At 38.1% G+C, this 20,073-nt stretch overlaps 1 protein-coding gene across 1 annotated transcript; it reads right to left on the minus strand.

Moving 5' to 3' along the window:
* Positions 1–1,052: 1,052 nt before the first annotated feature.
* Positions 1,053–8,999, minus strand: FGA (fibrinogen alpha chain). The gene is made up of 6 exons (XM_045552153.1): positions 8,873–8,999; positions 6,729–6,854; positions 6,072–6,255; positions 4,878–5,023; positions 2,720–4,286; positions 1,053–1,965 (listed from the first exon to the last, which is right to left on the minus strand). Exons 1-6 carry the CDS (start codon positions 8,924–8,926, stop codon positions 1,256–1,258), a joined length of 2,787 nt encoding a protein of 928 aa, XP_045408109.1. The 5' UTR covers positions 8,927–8,999; the 3' UTR covers positions 1,053–1,255.
* Between the last annotated feature and the right edge of the window lie 11,074 nt (positions 9,000–20,073).

Here is a 20,073-nt window from a genome sequence, read left to right on the forward strand (position 1 = left end):
GTTCTTATCCAATTATCCAACAATTTGAACGTTTATCACTTATTCATATCAAGGATTTTTAATTCCACATAAGGAAATGCAAGAATACTGGGGTTCATATGTGATTCATTTGCAAGCTTTTATATTTACCTCCCCTCTGCTCCCCAGGCCCTGGCCCCTAGCTCTAGCCTCCTTCTTCTCTCCCTCCCTCCTTCTGTCCTTCCTGGGAGAAGGGATGCAGTTTACAAGTGGATAGAAGCTATTCAAGTAAAGAAAATGTACAGGACTGCTTGGGATATTGCAATACACATTAAAAGGAAAATGGCAAGTAGTGCTTATTGGAAAAGAACAGACATTAAAAATTGGGAGCCAAGGCCACCAAGATTGAAGATGCAACTTGGATCAAATAAAATATGGGCCAACGTAAATATGTTGAATTTATAAAAATAGCATAAGTCATATTTACTGAGCTGCTTTCAAAGTAATGAGTTACTTTTAATAATATCTAGTGTATCACAGAATATAGTTTATGATTGGTAGAAAAATGAAGCCAAATCAATTCTGGGAGGATTGTTTATCAATGTGTGAATTATATCTGTTTTTGAAATACTTGTAAATATTTTTAAAATTTTAAATGTATTTTTGAAAGAAATTGAGTAGACCCTGGGAAAAAATTGGGTGTGCATGACGATGTCTTGTGGAAGACGTAAAAAACAGATTTCCATTTCTGTTAGGAAAGAATGTTTCTCCTGCCTTCCTGGGTTTTTGCTTGATAACAGAAGAGATGACCACACTTTGTAAATTGTAAATTCTTCTACAAAGTTCAGCCATTGTTCATTTCAGTGGTTTTAACTTAAAATGTTGGTTTAAAACCACTCAGATAAAATGGGGGAAATAACATTTTTACTCTGCAATGGCCATCTACGCTTTGGGTGGTGTGGGAAGAGAAGTTTTCAAACCAATGCCCTTCAAGTTGCAGGGAGGAGCTACCGTCTGACTCCCCTTCCTGAGGTACTGAGTGCCCCTTGGTATATTCTCAGAAAAATTTTAAAACCCACAGAGCTATTCAAAGATTTAAAAAAAAACTCATATAACTTTATTTTTCAAAGCACTACCACATCTCAGTTACATTTAGCTACAGTACAAAGAACAATGAAATAGCACCTGGGATTTTTTTTAGCAGGTTGTAAAGAATCTTGACTCCTTTACTTTTCTTATTTTCTCTCCACTTCACTAAACAAAGAAAACAGAATGGTCCCACTCCCACTCCTTCAGCCTATTGCATCACTAGAGGCCTGATTTTCATGCGAACAGCCTTGAGGGAATAATCTGCTCCTCTAAAGGGGACCCAGACCACTCCATTCTCAATCTCATAAGGACTGTTGTCCCTCGGGTCATAGGACCCCCCAGGGTAGTAGACACCATTGAGATTGGCTGCCTGGCAGTTGTTGTACCACCAGCCTCCTCCATAGACTTCCGCACAGTTCTCTTCCCACTGGTCTGCATCCCTGTCAAAGGTGCTGAACTTCATGTTGTTGTGAGAAGTGTACTCTGTCCCCTCCTCCACAGAACCTTCAATCAGAGCATCGCCCGCAGTGCCCTCATAGGAGGAGACCCGCAGGGCATAGCCATCAGCCTCAGAGCCCACCTGGAAGTGATATTCTGCATAAGCCCCTTTCCCGGCCCAGTCTTCTAATTCAACCCTAAGAACAGAGCCCCTCTGGGTTAGCAAGTGGAGGTAGTCATTGCCTAGCCAGAATTCTCCTTCTCCCTTGTCATTCACGCTGCCAAAACCTTTCTTGTAGTCTTGCCAGGTCCGGTTAAAATTCAGTGATCCATCCATTCTTTGCTGGATCAAAAGCCATCCTCCCAAACTGGTCTCTTGATCGCAATAAACAGAAAAAATCTTACTGGATCCCGGTAGCTTGATATTGAAAATGCCACTTTGGGCACCTGAAGGATGTGTTTGGAGGACATCATCACAGTCTAAAAAAAAAATTAAGCTGGTTGGAAAAAGTTACTCTCATTTAACCTTACAAAGATAGGCCCAGATTAAAGAAGGCTAATATTGCTTTCCTTCCTTCCTTCCTTCCTTCCTTCCTTCCTTCCTTCCTTCCTTCCTTCCTTCCTTCCTTCCTTCCTTGCTTCCTTCCTTCCTTCCTTCCCTCTGTGAGGAAAGGATGCACTTACACTGGGATAGAACTTATTTATACCTGCAAATTGCAAAGGGGATTTTTCTCAAATGGATTTGGAATTTTACTTACACATACTGACTAATAGCCAGTAACCAGCAAAGGTAGCTAAGCATCAATTAGTACCTAATACAACTTGTTTTTAACCTGATCTAAATGTCAACTGAGACACACACTAAAAATGTGATTAATCAATTGGGTGACAATTCTGATAGCACACAATTTGAATGGTGAAAGAATTTGATTAAATAAACTCAAAATCTAGTTTCAGAAGAATCCATTCATTCATTTAAAATGTGTTTATTGAGTGATGACTCTCTGCACTGTTAAGCATTTGGGAATACAGAGATGAACACGATATAGACAAACGCCTTGCCCACATGGAACTTACAGTCTACCACAAAAACCAGACCAAAAAAATGTAATTTCAATAAAGTGTAATAGAGAGTTAGGAAAGAGGTGCAAGGTGCCATGGAAGCACTTTGCAGAAACAATTAACTTAGCCTAGGGGGTCAGGGGATGCTTCTCCAAAGGAGAAGTGTGGATACCTCTGGAAGGGCGTGATCTAGCATGGCCTCTTTTGATGCCATGTGCTCCTTTGAAGTCTTCCAGATCAGCTTCGCTTCCCGCCTCATCTGCCATTTTAAAGCTCTTGGTTTCAAATGTGGAGCCTCCTTTGTTGTAAGTCGTGCTAGTGGTTATGAATTGTTTGCTGTGACTTGAAGTTTTGCCACTGGAAGGGAATTCGGGTACACCGAAGTGACGAGAGCTGGTGGCCCCCATGTCTGTGAAGATGTCAGATTCTGAGCCCCCAGACTCAGTCTTACTGCCAAACCCTTTAAACATAGATGCGAGTGAATCTGAGGATGTTTTTCCAGTGAAGGGAGTCTCAAAGAAAGCAGCTTCTTCGGGGTGCCTAAGGCGGAATTCATCCAGGCCACCTACGCCAGTAAAGATAGGCAACTCTACTGCATCCCCACAGTCAGAACCATCTTCAGAGGTCACCACTTCTTTGGTCACTTCTTTATGACCATCAGGACGTGTAACAGTCTTAGTAACAGTTTTAGAGCATGAACTACGCCTGGTGGTTGTGCTACCAGAGACCTTCTCATTACCAGTCACGGACTCTTTCTCTCCTTTAGAAGTGACCAGTTTACTTGTGTGGTACTCTTGCCTTGTCCCTGGACTTACACTTCCTGACACCTCTTCAAATGTGCCCCAGTCTGGGTTGGTAGGCTTGGTGCTCCCATAGCCTGGGCTATCTGGCCTAAAACTTCCAGATCCAGAGCTCCCAGTGCTCCAGTGTCCACTGCTACTGGATACAGAGCTAGAGCTCCCAGTGCTCCAGTGTCCGGTACTACCAGATCCAGAGCTCTCAGGGTTTCGGTTTCCAGTACTGCCTGGTCCAGAGCTCCCAGGGTTCCAATGTCCAGTGCTACCAGATCCGGGGCTCTCAGGGTTTCGGTTTCCAGTACTGCCTGGTCCAGAGCTCCCAGGGTTCCAATGTCCGGTGCTACCAGATCCAGAGCTCCCACTGCTCCAATGTCCACTACTACTGGATCCAGAGCTAGAGCTTCCAGTGCTCCAATGTCCGGTACTACCAGCTCCAGAGCTCTCAGGGTTTCGGCTTCCAGTACTACCTGGTCCAGAGCTCCCAGGGTTCCAATGTCCAGTAGTACCAGATCCAGTGCTCCCAGGGTTCCAGTTTCCAGTACTACCTGGTCCAGAGCTCCCAGGGTTCCAATTGCCAGGACTAGCAGGGTTTCTGGGGCCTTCTCTCTCTGATCCTGGTCCATAAGATGCAGAGTCTCCTCGGGCATTCCCATCTCCACCAGGCCTCTCAAGTACCATTCTCATCTGTTGCACTTCTGTTAGTGCCTTCCACTCTGGAGGGGCCTTCTGAAGCTGGGTCTTGAAACTTACAGGAATCAAGTCTGCCACTGGGCTCATTTTTATCAGTGGTAAGTATTGCCTGTCTCCAGAGGGAAGTAAGTTTTTCCCAATGACCCGTTCAAGTTGTTTCTGCTGATCTTCATAGTCTTTTAGATCTACCTGATGAGTTAAAGCCCTACTGCATGACCCTTTGCAAGATCGGATCTTAATATCAATGTCCACCTAGACAGAGGGGAGAAAAATAAAGAGAAAAGGGTGCTATAAATAAATAATGTCTACTGAGTCCTTGGTAGTTAATTATTTTTTGGAAACTAGTTTCATTTTTTTGACTTGGAAACCTACCAATCAATACTCTTTACTTCCTGCTTATCTAGCATCCTCAGTGGAGGAGATATTGGGCAGTGTGAGGCCAGCCAGGATAAGCAATGGGTGATATCTGGATTCATCATAGCCTTTGAATGGATCAAGAGTAAGGTGCTATTCCCTCTGCAGGGAAACACTAGTTAAGGCATCCTCAGTAAGACTGAAGCCAGAGATTCAAAGGCATGATGGTGGTGTCAAGGGCTTTGGAATTAGACAGAAACTGAATGCTTGCTTTTGAAACTCACTATCTATGTGCCCTTGGAAAATGTACTTAATGTCTCTGAATCTTTTTCTTCATCTGTAGAGCAAGGAAAATAATACCTACTTTTAGGTAGATAATGGATATAACACTTTTCTCTGTATATAGTAGACACTCAATCCATGACTATTGCCTTCCTTTTTTCTAGCATTCCAAAACAAGGATATCTGGGGGCAGAGCCACATACTTACCTCCAGTCGTTTCATATCTACCAGCTGAGACCTAACGTTGTTCTGCAGAAGTTGGATTTGCTGTACTTTTTCTATGACTTTGCGCTTCAGGATCTCAATTCTGCTTCTCAGATCTTCTGACACTTGGTTATATGCACTGTCATAGTCTGAAATAGAAAAATACGGAGATTGAAGTAGCTGCTGAGTGACTGGCCTGTAATTGCTAGCAAAAAATAAAAAGAAGAAATTTCTTATAAACAGTCCCACATATTATTTTTGGATGTAGTTTTAGTGTAATCTGTGAGTTCCAAACCTACTAGTCATTTGACAATGCTATGTCCCGCAGTCATCCATGTATGTCAGCAAAGATGTCCTACTAGTAACTATTAATACCAATGAAACAAAGAAGAAATTTCTTTGGAATTGTAAAGGTATAATGAGGAGTTAAAATAATTGGTTCGATTTCATTCCAATTATTTTATCATATTTTCAATCAAAGGACTTGAACATATTATTGGATTTTCTTACTGCAGAGTTTTTCTTCCCATCTATAGATTTGAAAATTGTTCCTAAGCTTTTTGGGGTCAACAGGATCATTCACTTGCCAGCTAGTGTTGTGTTGTCAGCATTAAATTAGTCAAATGTCTCCTGAACGCAGAAAGAGTCAAACCATGGCTTTAGGAACTGAAGCCTCAGGAGGCTTGCTGCCCATGCCCAGAGTGAGTGCAATGTTTCCTAGCCTTCACGAGTGCCCTATAAGAAAGATATAGCATGACCGTATATTTTAAATTTAAAAATCTATGTAATTAGCTCAGTGGAATCTGGGGGTTGAACTCCTAGCTTTGTGTCTCTGAGCAAGTTTTTTGACCTCTCAGTTTCCTCCTCTGTTAAGACAGAAACAAAAATAGCAACTCAAAGGGTCAGGCCCATTTTATTTTCAACATATACTCTTCGAAAGAACAAACCTAAATTCTAACATTCAATCTAAAATTCTGACTTATTTTATGACCTTAAGCAATCTCAGCTAATCTCTTACTTTACTTTGTAAAAATAACAAAAATAAGCCCCTCCTTAAAGTTCAGGGATGTTATGGAGGCATGTGTTTTTATACTGAGTACTTTGGAAGAAAACAGTAGTTATAAGCAGACATCATACTTATTTAGGATTTTTGTTGTTTTCTCTATAAAGTCAAAGCACTAAGTATGTAGTACTTACTATTGGCTTTGGCAAAGTCCCCTCTCAAAATTTCCATTATATTTCTGGTTACTGAATTAGAATCCTTATTGTTCTTCTGATAATCAATTAGTGAATTTTTGAGTTTGTTTATTCTGTTTGTGAAATCTTGATTGACTTCATCAATCAACCCTTTCATCCTGCAGCCAGAAGGGCATTTGTAGTTCTGAAAGAAAAGGGGAAAATTACAGTAAGGCTCTACCTCTTGGATCCAGAACAATTTTACCGGTTTCCATGTTTTGCCATTGCTTCCTGACACATCTCTTCAGATCATCTACTGGCTTAAAAGTAATTAAGAGTACTAGTTAGAGGGCATAGAGAAATTCTGGAATGAGGGCCCACTTAACCATAGATCAGGTCCCAGGAAATTGAGGCCTCAGTACTCAGGTTTCTGGTACTTGCCTGAGCATATAATTAAATCCCATCTGTTTGTCCCGCTAAGGATCCAGAGTTGGGGAGGTAATTAAACAATGCTCTTGGGATTAGGTTCCTTTTCATTTGTCATCTTTCATTTGGCATAAAAGGAGCGTTTAGACTATTTCCTATTGGGAAAAGTTTCTGGCACCACCCAGGGTCCGCTTGTGAGCCCCTCTATCACCACAGGGAAGGAACCTCCTGCTCCCCAGGCCCCCTGCTCACCCAGTCTTCATCAGAGCAGAAGGGCCAGTCTGAATCTTTGCAAGCAGATTGATGTCTTTCCACCACTCTTGGGCCACGCACGCCTCCTCCTTCAGCTAAAAATTCACTTTCACCAGGATCTGCAGCCTTTAAAGATTCATTCACATACACAAAAGAGAGCGACAGCAACATTAGGCAGAAGCGGAAGAGACACTGGCATGCCTACAAGTCCCAAGGAAGAGAAGGCATTCTCGTAGAGATTAGGGGTGCCAGCTTCGGGGCCTCTATGAGCTTTGGGTTCCTTATCTTTAAGTGAAAATCCTAAGACCCATTTTATGGAGTTGTTATGAGAATTAAAGAAGGTAAGGTGTACAAATTTCTTAACTGTGTTTGACACTAAATAAGCATTTGATAAATGTTTTAAAAGATTCATTATAAAAGGAAAATTACTTGAGTCAACAAAATTAGTTAAATTTTACCTTTCCATTTTTACTAATGACTGCAAATAGAAAGATAACTGAAAAATTTAAACAGTTGTTTCTCCTGTAATTCCTGCTTCAGTAGGAAAAAAACTTATACTATCTTAACTTAATGTTCCTCTGTCCTTCAAGTTTCTACTGTAATCTTTAGAGAAGGATTCCTAATTTGGACAAGCATTTACTAAGGACACAAATATGGCCAATTCACACTTGAAAATGCTTTCTAGTTTATGCATCCATGCAATAGTTTCTTATTATTTGAAATGAAAAAGAAGTAAACTGAAAACAAAAAATAATGGTCAATGACTTGACAACTTTTTCTGAACATCTTATAATCAGAAATACAGATTTTAAACATTTCTATTGGAAATCAGAATGTGAAATGGAATATAAAACAATTCTTTCAACAAGACTTTGTATCCTCATGAATAAAGATGACTTCTAGGTTTTAACTATTTTTATTTTAAACCACCAACTTACAAGGGTTTTGTTGTGACTGTGTTAATCTGGGATAGTTTATGCTTATAATTAGTTAACATTTGTGGTCTTATTCTTATTTTTTAAAAAAACACCCAAATAATAATAATACTAATTCAGGGAATCAAGAACAATTTATTTAAAGGAGTAAGTACAATACTTTTATCCAAGAAATATAATAATAAATTCAAACATATTTCAGAATAAAATGGTACAACAATAAAAATAGGCAAAAACTGATTATGCCAATAAGGGAAACAGGAGAAATAATTGAAACCTATGCATTATTCAAAATATTGCCTTAGTAAATGATTTTAGTTTTATTTCCCATAAAAATTATAATTGTTATGTTACAACAAGAGAGAGAATTAAGTTAGAAAACTCGTTTTAGTTTTTTCTGTTTACTGTCTGATATTAGGCTTTATGAGTGGTGAAGGGCAAGAAATAAATTGGAATAATTTACATCCTGGATAAATAACCAGGAGGTAACTGAGTTTCTTGAACATATTTGTCATAATTTCATAAGATTGGAGTGTTTCAGAAGCCTTGTTGAATGAAGTTTCTCTTGTTTTATATATGTCTCTAGAGTTAATTTTAGAAATTATTGCAATATTTAGAAGTTATCTTAAAAGAATACAATTACTTCGAAAAAGCATATTGCTTTTTCAACTCATCGCTTCTGATTTTGCAAAGATGTTTTCAAAGATAACTCATTTGCTTTTTCTTTTGTCTTGAAAGAAACACAAAAACAGCCTTACAGAAAAACTGTACTAAAAAGCAAACTTCCTGCTTATTACGGACAAATAGCAAGAAATTAAGATTTAGAGAAAAAACAATGTTACCATAGAATGTTTTGTTGCATTAACTAGCATTAGAATGCCCTAAGACTTTATAACCACAAAGATGGCAAAGAATTCTTGCCCTTTAAACAACAACAACAAGTACAGCGATGCTATAGGACTGAATGACAGATGTTAAAGCCTCCCCTGTGACTTGGACACTTTAGTCCATCTAAGATCTTCCTCTTGGGGTCATATTACCCTGTACTTTTGAGGTGTCCAATCCATTATTTAGGCACTTGCCTCCAAGGCTTGGAGTTTATGAGGCTGAGAGTGTGTCGGGACATAGACTAGGTAGACTCAGACCTTCAAGCTCTTTGTGGAATAACACCAAAGAGAAGACAAAAAGAGACAATAAAAGGAACCATACCCATGCTGTGCCCACCACACTCAGGACCAGGCAGACGATCCTCACGGAAAACATCTTTTCTGAGGGTGGGGCTGGCTCACGGAGAGCGTTCCCACTGAAAGAGAGGCTTGACTCCAGTCCTAGCTCCCATCCATTTAAATCTGCTGGAGGTTTGGTTAATCATTACCTTTGTCCTGCTTAGACAGTCAATGCTCACTCTCCATCCTTTGTCCCTTCTATAATGTTGGTGTCCCAGAAATTCTTGCTCAATCCTCCTCAGCTTGTTTGCTTCCGATAAGCTGTTGCAAAGGTAGCATTTGATTCTCCAGCCAGCAGTTAGGGGAAGATTCCACATTCCAGGAACAGGGTGACTTTGAGAATGAAAAGGGGAATCTAAGAGGTCATACTCGTATTTCCACACTTGAAGGAATATGGAGAGTGAGGCCTTCTATAAACGTTAAACAGATTATTTTTCTCTGTCCAAAATGGTTAAGATAGCAGCCCCTGGAGCCAAACATCCTGGGTTTATAATCCCAGCCACACCATTTCCCAGCTCTGTGCTCTTGGACAAGTTACTTCACTTCTTTATGCCTCGATGTCCTCGTTTAAAAATAAAGATAATGATAACCACTATGTGTGTTCTTATGAAGAATAAATGAGTTAAAGCTTATAAAGCCTTCAGAGCATTGACTATCACGTAGTAAGCATTCAGTAAGTGCTACGAATTATTGGAGAGCATAAAGTGCCATAAAAAATACTGTTCTTTCCTGTTTCTGTGCCTTTGGACATGACAATTTACTTTCTTTGTTCTTCATCTCCATGACAAATTTCTCCTTGGCTCAGTGGAACTACCATATGCTCCAGCAATTTCACTTCTGAGTATACATACAAAAGAAATGAGGTCAGGATCTAGAAGAGGTACCTGCACTCTCATGTTCATTGCAGCATTTATTCACAGTAGCCAAGAAAAGGAAAGAACCTAAATGTCCCTCAGTGGATGAGCAGAGAAGGAAAATGTGGTGTGCATATATTATACACCACACACACATACACACACACACACACACACACACAAAGTGGAATGTTATTCAGCCTTGACAAAGAAGGAAATCCTGCCATTTGCAGCAACATGGATGATCCTGGAGGACATTATTTTAAGTGAAATAGGCAGACCTGTAAGTTTCGGTCATGCAAGATAAATAAGTTCTGGAGAACTACGTCCAGCATGATAACTATAGTTAACAATATTATATTGTATATTTGGAATTTGCTAAGAGAGTAGATATTAAATTTTCTACTACATAAAAAAGGTAACTATATGAGGTGATATATATGCTAATTAGCTTGATTGTGGTAATCATTGCATGATGTATATGTATATCAAAACATCAAGTTGTATACCTTAAATGTATAAAAATTTTATTTGTCAATTATACTTCAATAAAGCTAAAAAAAATCTTTGGCTTAGATTTTCCAGATTCAGGAAATAAGAAAAAAACAGGGTGTCCAGTTAAATCTGAATTTTAGATAAGCAAAAAATCCATTTCAGTATAACAATATCTCATGCAATCTTTGAAATGCATTTACACAAAATATTTTTTGTTGCTTATCTGAAATTCAAACTTAACTGGGCATCCTGCAATTTATCTGGCAATCCTACCTTGCCTCAAATTCTGCTTCCTACGTGAAGCCAATCCTGATAAAAGTAATAGCTAATATTTGTTGAATGTTTACTAAGTGCCACTTTGCTAGACATTTTGCAGGGTGACTGATTTAACCTCTCCAATTAAAAGTGATCTCTTGTTCTTCCATAGTTCCTTAGACCATGTACCATTAGTGACATTTATTAATGTAGGAGTGTTGTTCATCTCCTCCACTAGATCGTAAACTTGAGAATTAAAATATTTTGTTGGTATTTATATGCTCCCCAAAAGGTGTGGGCTCTCACTGAGCAAGAAAGGATGAGTGGGTTCCACTGTCCTGAAGCTGACCTGTGGCCTCCTCTGGCCCTGCAGACATACGAAGACTTGCTACATGTAGATGAAAGCTCCGGTGCAAGGCAGGGACCTCCTTCACTGCTTGCTCTATGGAAGGTTCCTCATCTGATCGAGCTCACTCCTGGGGCAGCTCTCTATGATTTCTAGAGGCAGCTGCAGAGCAAAGAGGGAGACCTAGAGCCCTGTCCAGTTTCCAGAGGACAAAGATTCCATGAAAAGCTGGGTTACACTCACCCACAATGACTGCACTTGCAAAATACCTGGCCGGGATAGGAAAGTGAGGCTTGACCTCTGCAGATGTTTTCTTACTCTTACAGGAAGTGCCCCTTTGGGGAGGTGGACATGATGCAGCAAAGAAGTTCCCAGAGAGGAAACTGGTAGGACTCAGGTGAGCTGGTTCAACAAAATCTGATTGAAAGTAAATTGCCAAAGACCACAATTTGAATGCCATCACTCTGGTGCCATGTCAACGTGTTTCCAGGAGGCTGCCTGAGGGCTTTAATCCTTGCTGTTCCAAGGTTCTCTTAAGTATGTTCCAAGGTTCCCTTCAGTATCTGCACATCTCACTCCCTCACTTCATCCAGGCCTCTGCTCACGTGGCACCTTCCTGGAAAGGACTGCTCTGATCACACTGCCTAAAGAGCAGCCACCCTCACATGTCATTCCATTAACGCTGCTATGTTTTTCTTCATAGTACTTCATCCCTACTGGACGATATGCATTTGGACAGTTATTTATTTTATGTCTCACCCACAATATGCTTCATGAAGCCCAGGAACACTGCCTTGCCCAATGCCAGGCACAGAGTAAGGACTACCCAGTATTTGTTGGAGGAGTGGAAGGCCGTCACAGCCCAGTGGCAGCGCTGCACGGTAGGTTAGTGGGCTTTGCAGAGTGTGAGACCTGGATTCTACCTAAGTGACGTGGGCAAACTATTTAAGTTCTCTGAGCTAGTTTGCTTATCTATAAAATAGGATGACAATATTTATCTTGCAGGATTGTTGTAAAAATTATATAAAATGGTATATATAAAATGTTGGACATATACAGAAAGAGCCCCAGAAACAGGCACCAAGCTGGGCTCTCCTCCCATGCATCGTAAGCTATGGAGGAACAGGTTTTGTTTAGACAGAAAACCTGCAGATTAATAAGCAACAAATAATGCAAGGAGTATCATTTTTTTAAAGCCTGTGACAATAAAGGTATCTTTAAAAGCGCAAAGTTGAAAAAGAGTCAAAAAATTTTCAGTAGCTTAAATTACAACCTGCTATACATTGTCTTACCCCCTTCCCCCAGATGACTATGTTCTATTTTCCTTTGCTCTGATGAGAAGGATGTTCTATTTATTTATCCTCTTGAAATTAATGTAATATTCCACAAGGTATGCGTATTTAAATGCAGGAATTCACACATCGTTATGCCCTGACTTCTGGCAGGACTAGAATAGCTTTTATTAAGTTTAATAGTTTATTTGTGTGGTGCATAATGTATCCAGAAAAGAATAGAAATTCTATAGCTGTAACTATGTTTCGGTTTTAAACCGTATCTACTCATCACAACTTCCCCGTGAACAATAAAATATATAGTCAGTCATCTAGATATTTGCCATTGTGTAAATACAAATTAAAAATCCAAAACAAAACAAGTTTTCTTTTGAATGGAGTGTTTGTTTTTCCGTGGGCTACATCTTAGAATTCAAATGTATTGAATTCTGAGAACAGTTCATTCCTTTATTTAAATATACTAATCATTTGTCATATATACTATTCGTCTAGTCCTGCATGCTCTGTGCTTGAGATAGAAAGACAAATAATGTATAGTCTTTTGCCTTCAAGTTGCTTATAATCAAGTGAGCAAATCAAATAAGTTATGTAGCTAACAATTTAATTCATCTATACAAACTTGCTATTTTTGTAGCTCCAAACAAAGAATATTTGCAATTTTAAGAGGCTTAATCTAATATAAAACAATGAAAAAAATTCTATAAGCTAAATTCTTTTTCTTTCTTTTTTTAAATTTCAGAATATTGCAGGGATACAAACGCTTTGGTCACATAAAATGTCTTTGCACTACCCGCCCAAGTCAAAGCTACAAGCGTGTCCCTCCTCCAGAAAGCGTGCACTGATTAGGTGTGAATTCACCCATCCCCTCCGGCCCCCTCCCATGCCCGATCCCAGTATATTCTGAGTGCTGTTAGAGTGCACAGCAGAGGGTGGTATATCATTTTTGCATTGCTTTTTGTTACATTTTATGTGAAATAGTCCTTAAAAAGTCAGATGTAATTCAAGTTCAAAATGCAAGATGCTTCTGAAAAATACTTACTGTGTCATCCATCATAAAAATTTATATGAATCTGTACATTTATTATTATTCTAACAACAAGAAGATAATGGCACTCTGACAGAAAATATTTTGTTAAAACAATATTAAATACATACTTGGAAAGTGCTAAAATTATTTTCTAAATTTTGAAATGTCTCAATTATAGAAATTTAGGAGATTTGGGCATTTATAAATACTCTGCAGAGTCTCACCTCAGGTTTTACAACAGTGCCAAGGATTCACTGGAAAACATTGGCAAGGCTACTTAACTTTGTGTGTCTTATGTTCTCGACTTGTCTCCTGCATTTCCAGGATGTTGCAAAAGTTTGTTTTTACCAAGCGCTTACTGTGAAAAGTGAATTAGCTGGTGGAATGACCTATGTAAGAGTGACTACTGGGGTGTTTATTTTCAGAACTTGTCAATACCCTGAACCCAGATGGTTTCCGTAGAAGTTAGAGCTGTAGAGAAAAGAAGGGAATTTTCTTAATATACAAAAATGATTCTGAACTGCACTTAAGAAAGTGAGGAGGGGCCAGGCACTGTGGCTCACACCTGTAATCCTAGCACTTTGGGAGGCCAAGGCAGAAGGATCGCTTTTTCCCAGGAGTTTGAGGCCACATAATCATGCCAGTGCTCTCCAGCCCGGGTGGCAGAGCAAGACCTTGTCTCCAAAAACAAAAAAATAATAATTGAGGAGGTAAAAAAGAGCTTTATTTGATAAGAACTTTTTTATGATCTTGCTTGATTCTGTCACACTGCAGTTCTCTTTAATCTCCTTATTCAGGAAAAAAATCTACCTTATTTTGTTAAAGGTGAACTGTTTCCAGATTAATGACTGTTTAATTCAATAAGTTTTTTTAGTATTTTGGGGATTAAGACCTATCATGTCCCAATGATAATTATAATAATGATCCTTTTTTGTCCTTGGGCATGATTTTCATACTGTTTAACCACTTTCAATCAAGTTCCCACCTAGCAGTTATGAGTGTGTATGTGTGTGTGTGTGTGTTTTGAGAGAAGGAGTGAGAGGCAGAGAGAAACAGAGACAGACAGGGAGAGAAAGAGGTGAAAGTGGAATCCTTGAGTTTTTCTCACTGTTTTATTTCTGTTCATTTTTTAACTGCATTGTCAATTAAATAATTCAATTTTCAAGATAAATTTATCTCATTTATAATGTGCTTTCTCTAGATTCACTAATTTTTCTGCATTGAACGTGTATTAAAGCAAAAATGCTATTTTTGAAAAGTAAAACCACTATACAGATAATCAATTGATGTATTAATTGATTCAACAACTTGATTCATTCTGACATCATATGCAATAGGCTCCATTATATTTGGCACACTGCTCTGCTAGTTTCACTGTGGATCTTCTACTAAAGATTAGCAAACAAGACCTCTCAGGTGGTATTGATTTAACAGCGATTTATTAAAATCTGGGGAATTAGCATATGCAAGGCATGTAGAACTTCCACAAACAAGAAAGTATTTGAAAAAGGGGGGTAATTTAATTACCAAGGTCCATTAAATTCTCTGTGGTTTTTTAATGGGACCTAGTTTTAGTGGGCCATTCTATAGTAAAACCAAGTCAATTTAAAGAAGGTTTGGGGTAAAAATTTTGCTTAGATAAAATTCAACAAGAAAATTAAAGAGAAAAATGCAGAGAAACCTAAACCGAGGGACATTTTACAAAATTCATGACCAGTATAGAAGAATAGACCCCTCTAAATTGTCAAGGTCATGAAAAACAAAGAAAGACTAAGAAACAGCAGGCCCAAAGTGACTAAGGAGATGTGACAACAAAATGTAATATTGTATCCTGGATGGGATCCTGAAACAGAAAAGTGACATTAGTGTAAAAATTGGTGGAATCTGAATAAAATTCGGAAATTAGGCAGTAGTAAAGTACCAGAGTTGGTTTCTTGGTTTTGAAAATTGTATCATAGTCATGTAAATGCTAACATTAAAGAAAACTAGGTGATGGCATAGTGAACTCTCTGTAGTATCTTTACAAATTTTCTGTAAATAAAAAAGATTGCAAAATTAAAGCTTTATTAAAAATCAAAAGCAAAAAATATTACAGTTTAAAATTATATTTCCAAACTTAACCAACATCAGATTAAATGCAGCAATACCACTCTTAAAAGCAAAAAAAAATAACTCAATTTTTTTTATTTTATTGTCTCTCAAGCAATTTCATATATTGTCTTTTTGGACCCTTCCTACAGCTTTGTGATGTAAGGGGAGCAAATTATGAAGGAAAACATTTCCAGTCCAAGGTCTCTTAAATGTTAGGTCACATTGTTTTAAAGTAACATTTTAACTATTTGTCCCTGAGGATTTGAAAGAGGCCACTTTCGTCACCGAGTGGAATCTGCCCTACTCTGTTTATTGAGGGAGAGTCAACATTCAGATTTGTTTAGGGAGGGTTCTCTATCTGCCTCAGGTCACCTCATGTTTTGAAAGTTATCAGTAGAAGAAAATCTGAGTGAGGACCTCGGAAAAATAGGAGTGAGGGTCAGGAACACTGGATTGTGGATTTGGGAGCCGTAATTTTGACCCAGTTGTAGACATGATTAACTATCATGATCCTGAATTTACTTCAGTTTCTTCCTGCAAATATTTCCCAACAAAATTGAGGTGAGCAAGAGTTTACAATCATGCCAGCCAGCCTTCCCACAAAGCTTTCAAACTTGCTCTAGGGCAGTGTTCTGCAAGCCAGCGTCGAATCTGCCGTCAATGCTCCTAGCGCGTCAGTGGCTACAGTGCCATTTGGGCGGAAGCTCATGTCTCCAAGGCCAACAACTATTCATCTATCTTCAGTGTGGTTTTTTACCTTCTTAAAGGGAAAATACTAATAGACTTCCAATGTGTAGATCATTGTCGGAGAATGATTATGATTGATGCATACTTTTATGGGGTGAATTAATTCAGAGACAATCCTCATTCCCAAAATAATTTGTGAAATCTCTTCCTCCCAAGAATCAGTATCATCAAAACTATGTTCTCTGGTCATAATGCAATACATTTAGATAAAAATTTAAAATAGTTTTGGCCGGGCGCGGTGGCTCACGCCTGTAATCCTAGCTCTGGGAGGCCGAGGCGGGTGGATCACTCGAGGTCAGGAGTTCGAGACCAGCCTGAGCAAGAGTGAGACCCCGTCTCTACTAAAAAAATAGAAAGAAATTATCTGGCCAACTAAAATATATATATACAAAAAATTAGCCGGGCATGGTGGCGCATGCCTGTAGTCCCAGCTACTAGGGAGGCTGAGGCAGTAGGATCGCTTGAGCCCAGGAGTCTGAGGTTGCTGTGAGCTAGGCTGATGCCACGGCACTCACTCTAGCCCGGGCAACAGAGCGAGACTCTGTTTCAAAAAAAAAAAAAAAAAATTTAAAATAGTTTTAAAAATCACAAGACTTGGAACCAAATTAAATTCACTTTATAACCCTGGGGTTCAAAAGGAAATCAAGAGAGATTATAATATGCTTAGATTATAGATCTTAACAACACAGCACTGAATGAAAATAGTAATAAGTACAATAAAAACCTTAGCAGTGATTCTGAATGGATTTGTGATAAAGGACCAGTTTTATTAAAATTTTAGTCAGTCACAGACCTATTTTTTATATAATATGAAAAAAATTACTAGACAAGTGAAATTTTAAAAAGCAAAGATATGCAAAATATAGGCCCAAGTTTTTATTTTTAGATTTGAATGGTATAAAAATTACATCTCAATAAATATAACCAGAACAAACATAACATAGGAAAAGTTTTCTGTATGCTAATTCTCAATTTTTTTTTCTTGATACAGACCAGTAATGAAGAATTTGGGGACCAGTGTTCTGAGCAACACTGATTTATATACCACAATGCCAATTATGTAGTTTAAAAATACATACATACACGCAAAATCCATGATTTAAAAGAATGCATACAAATGAAGAAACAAACATCAAGCTTGTTAAAATTGTTGTTTATTAAGGGGAAGATGGGACAAAAAGGAAATTTGAATAAATGAGAATCTATCAGTCAAGAGAGTGACCCAGCACAGACCAGTAAGAATGATGTACTGTGAGTATGATTAACTCAAAATCTCCCTCTGAGGCTTTGTGTGCACATGTGCATATACACACACACACATACACACACACACCCCACACACATAATCCCCAAAGAAATAAATGAAATACACTCTTTCCCACATTTTTGGTCCTTATTATTTTCCATCTACTTTGACTCATCTTACTATCTTTAACTTTTCCGCCCCCACTCTTTGAGCTATATCAGACATAAGAAATCATCAGGTAGACATATTTTCCACAGGGTTAAATGTGTACTTTGGTTTTCACCCTTATCATTTGAATAAATCAAAGGTATCTACTATAAATACCTGGGCTAATTTATATTGGTAAGAGTCACAGTGAAAGAATTTTAGATCTTGGAAAGATCTCAGATATACTGTCTATACTTTCTTCATTTCTCATTTACGTTCAACCTACCCACAAGTCTGAAACATAACTTTCAGCAATATATTTTAAAAGCTTGATATTTGGCCAATAAATGGCCACTCTTGTCTGTTGATTTAAGATCTTTGCTCTGCAGTTGTATGACTTGAAGTCATGGTGTCTCTACATCTGCTACTTTCCTTTTTGGAAGCTTCCTCTATAGGTCTCTCAAAGTGCGAGACCCTGCACATCTGATTTGCACTTAGGGTTCCATTTTGCAGTTTTTGTATGCCCAGGAAAGTAAAGGGGAGGGCTAAGCAATAGTTATCTGTGATTTGATCTGTGAAGAAAAATAATCTGTCTCTATGTGAACCCAAACCCTTTTTTTTCACTTAAAAGTAGATTTTTTGGGTTGATTTATCAAGGTAATCCTTTCCATTTCCACTTTATTGGTGGGGACGTGATCCAGTTGAGTCTGGAAGTATTTATCCTGCTTTATTTCTTGCTGCCACCCTTCAACACTCACCACTGGATAGTAACAACTAAACAAGTAGATTTTGGAAGTTCATCTATTTTTCTCAACCCCACTGGGTTTCAAAATTAACTACAAAATTAATATGTACTCATTATAACAAGTCAAACAACACAGAGGTATCTAAAGAAAAAGTTAGTAGCTCCTTCCCACCAATCAATGTTCCATTATCTAACATGTAGGCCAAGGTTGTACACAGGACTCACAAAACCAGGGGGCTCCAAAACGTTTTTGAAAGAATGTTGTGTTGGTATTTCTGAAGAAGCATTGGACAAATGATCATGGGAAAAATCAGAAATCTTTGGACTTCTTTATATTTATTTTGTGTTTTAGCATTTTTATTTAATTTTATAGATTGGTTGAGAGGAGAACAAATATGTACAAATAGTGCACATATGACAAGATTATATTGTGTTCATCAAGTTGACTGAGATTGCTATTAAGATTATATTTTATTCAAAGTGTATATATATATATAATTTTACATAATTATCATTTAGAGTTATTGTTCATTTTAAAACTTCACTTATTTTGTAAATGTTTCCATGTTTATAAAGAGCTATTATGCTTAGTATGTAATCATTCTATTCTATTCCATTGTACTTATAAACCACCTTGTTTGTCCATTCTTCTACTGTTAAATATTTTCTTAATTTCTTACTGACATGAAATTTATGTCTATATTTTTATTTCTGTATAGTTATTTTGTTTTTTAAAAATAATTTTCTTGGGATAAATCACTGGAATGATATTGCATCAAAACTTATGAATATTCACATAACTCTTCATATCTATGACCAAATTGCTCAGCCAAAGGATTCTACAGATTGACCAAGGGTAGACTGTGTGCATTTTGAGTTTAGAAGTACTTTGGAGTGTAATGAGGTGGGAGTGGGTGAGGTTGGAAGCAAGAAAGGGAACAGGAAGGAGGTGATAGCCCTTATCCTGGCAAGAGATGTGTATGTGTATCTCAACTACAATAGCAGCAGTGAGCATAGAGAAAAAATGAATATAATAAATATTTAGGAAATGGATGGGACAGGATTGATGAGTGATTGGATATGGGGAGGAGGGAATAAGGAAGACTGAAGGATGAGTCACTGGTTTTATTTTTGAACTTGAGAAATGGATGTGATAGAACAGGTTTGGGAGAGAGGAGAATATTAAGCTTACTATGCCCTGTATCCCCAGTATCCAGCACAGTGGCTACTGTAATAAAGGCATTCAATAAATGTCGGTTGAATGAATGCTTCATGTGTACACGAACAAATGAGGGCTGTAAACAATGAATCAATGTTTCTATTTTCCAAAGCCTCATAGTATTTTGTTGTACACCTAAAAGTTGATTTGGTGTTTTTATTTCCTAAATAGGATATTTTAAACTCAGGATTCATGAGAACAAGAAAGTCAGAAGATTAAGAAAGAAATTGTGGAAAGAGTCTACAAAGCTCAGGACTTCAAAACAACCAGGTCCACCTCTCATAAAAAAATTAGTCAGCTACTTTACACAGTCAACCTTATGCCAAATTATATAGCTTTAGCTATTCCTTAGAAAGTCAGCAGGCCCTGAGCTCAGGCTGCTAGAACTCAACATCCCAGATCCAGAATGAAGAACAGCTCTGTTCCTTCCGCTCTTCTCAGAGTTCACAGAGAGGAACTGAGCAGTTGGTTTCCTAAAGCTCTTAGTTATGTGACTGTGACTTGTGCCTGTGTTTTTATATGCTATTTTGTCACTTTGGGTTGCTGCGTTTTCTTGTATCTGTCTTATATCTCCTGGAGGGCAAAAACCATTTCTATTCCCTTTGTAACTCCCCTAGAAGCAGGTATAATGTTTAGCATAAAGTGAGGGCTCAACAAGTAATTGCCCAACTGTAATTACTACATTGGTGAAAACTGGTGGTTTTTAATAGTCAATAAAAG

The sequence above is a fragment of the Lemur catta genome, chromosome 5 (assembly GCF_020740605.2).
Source record: "Lemur catta isolate mLemCat1 chromosome 5, mLemCat1.pri, whole genome shotgun sequence".
In the NCBI taxonomy this organism is placed as follows: Eukaryota; Metazoa; Chordata; class Mammalia; order Primates; family Lemuridae; genus Lemur; species Lemur catta.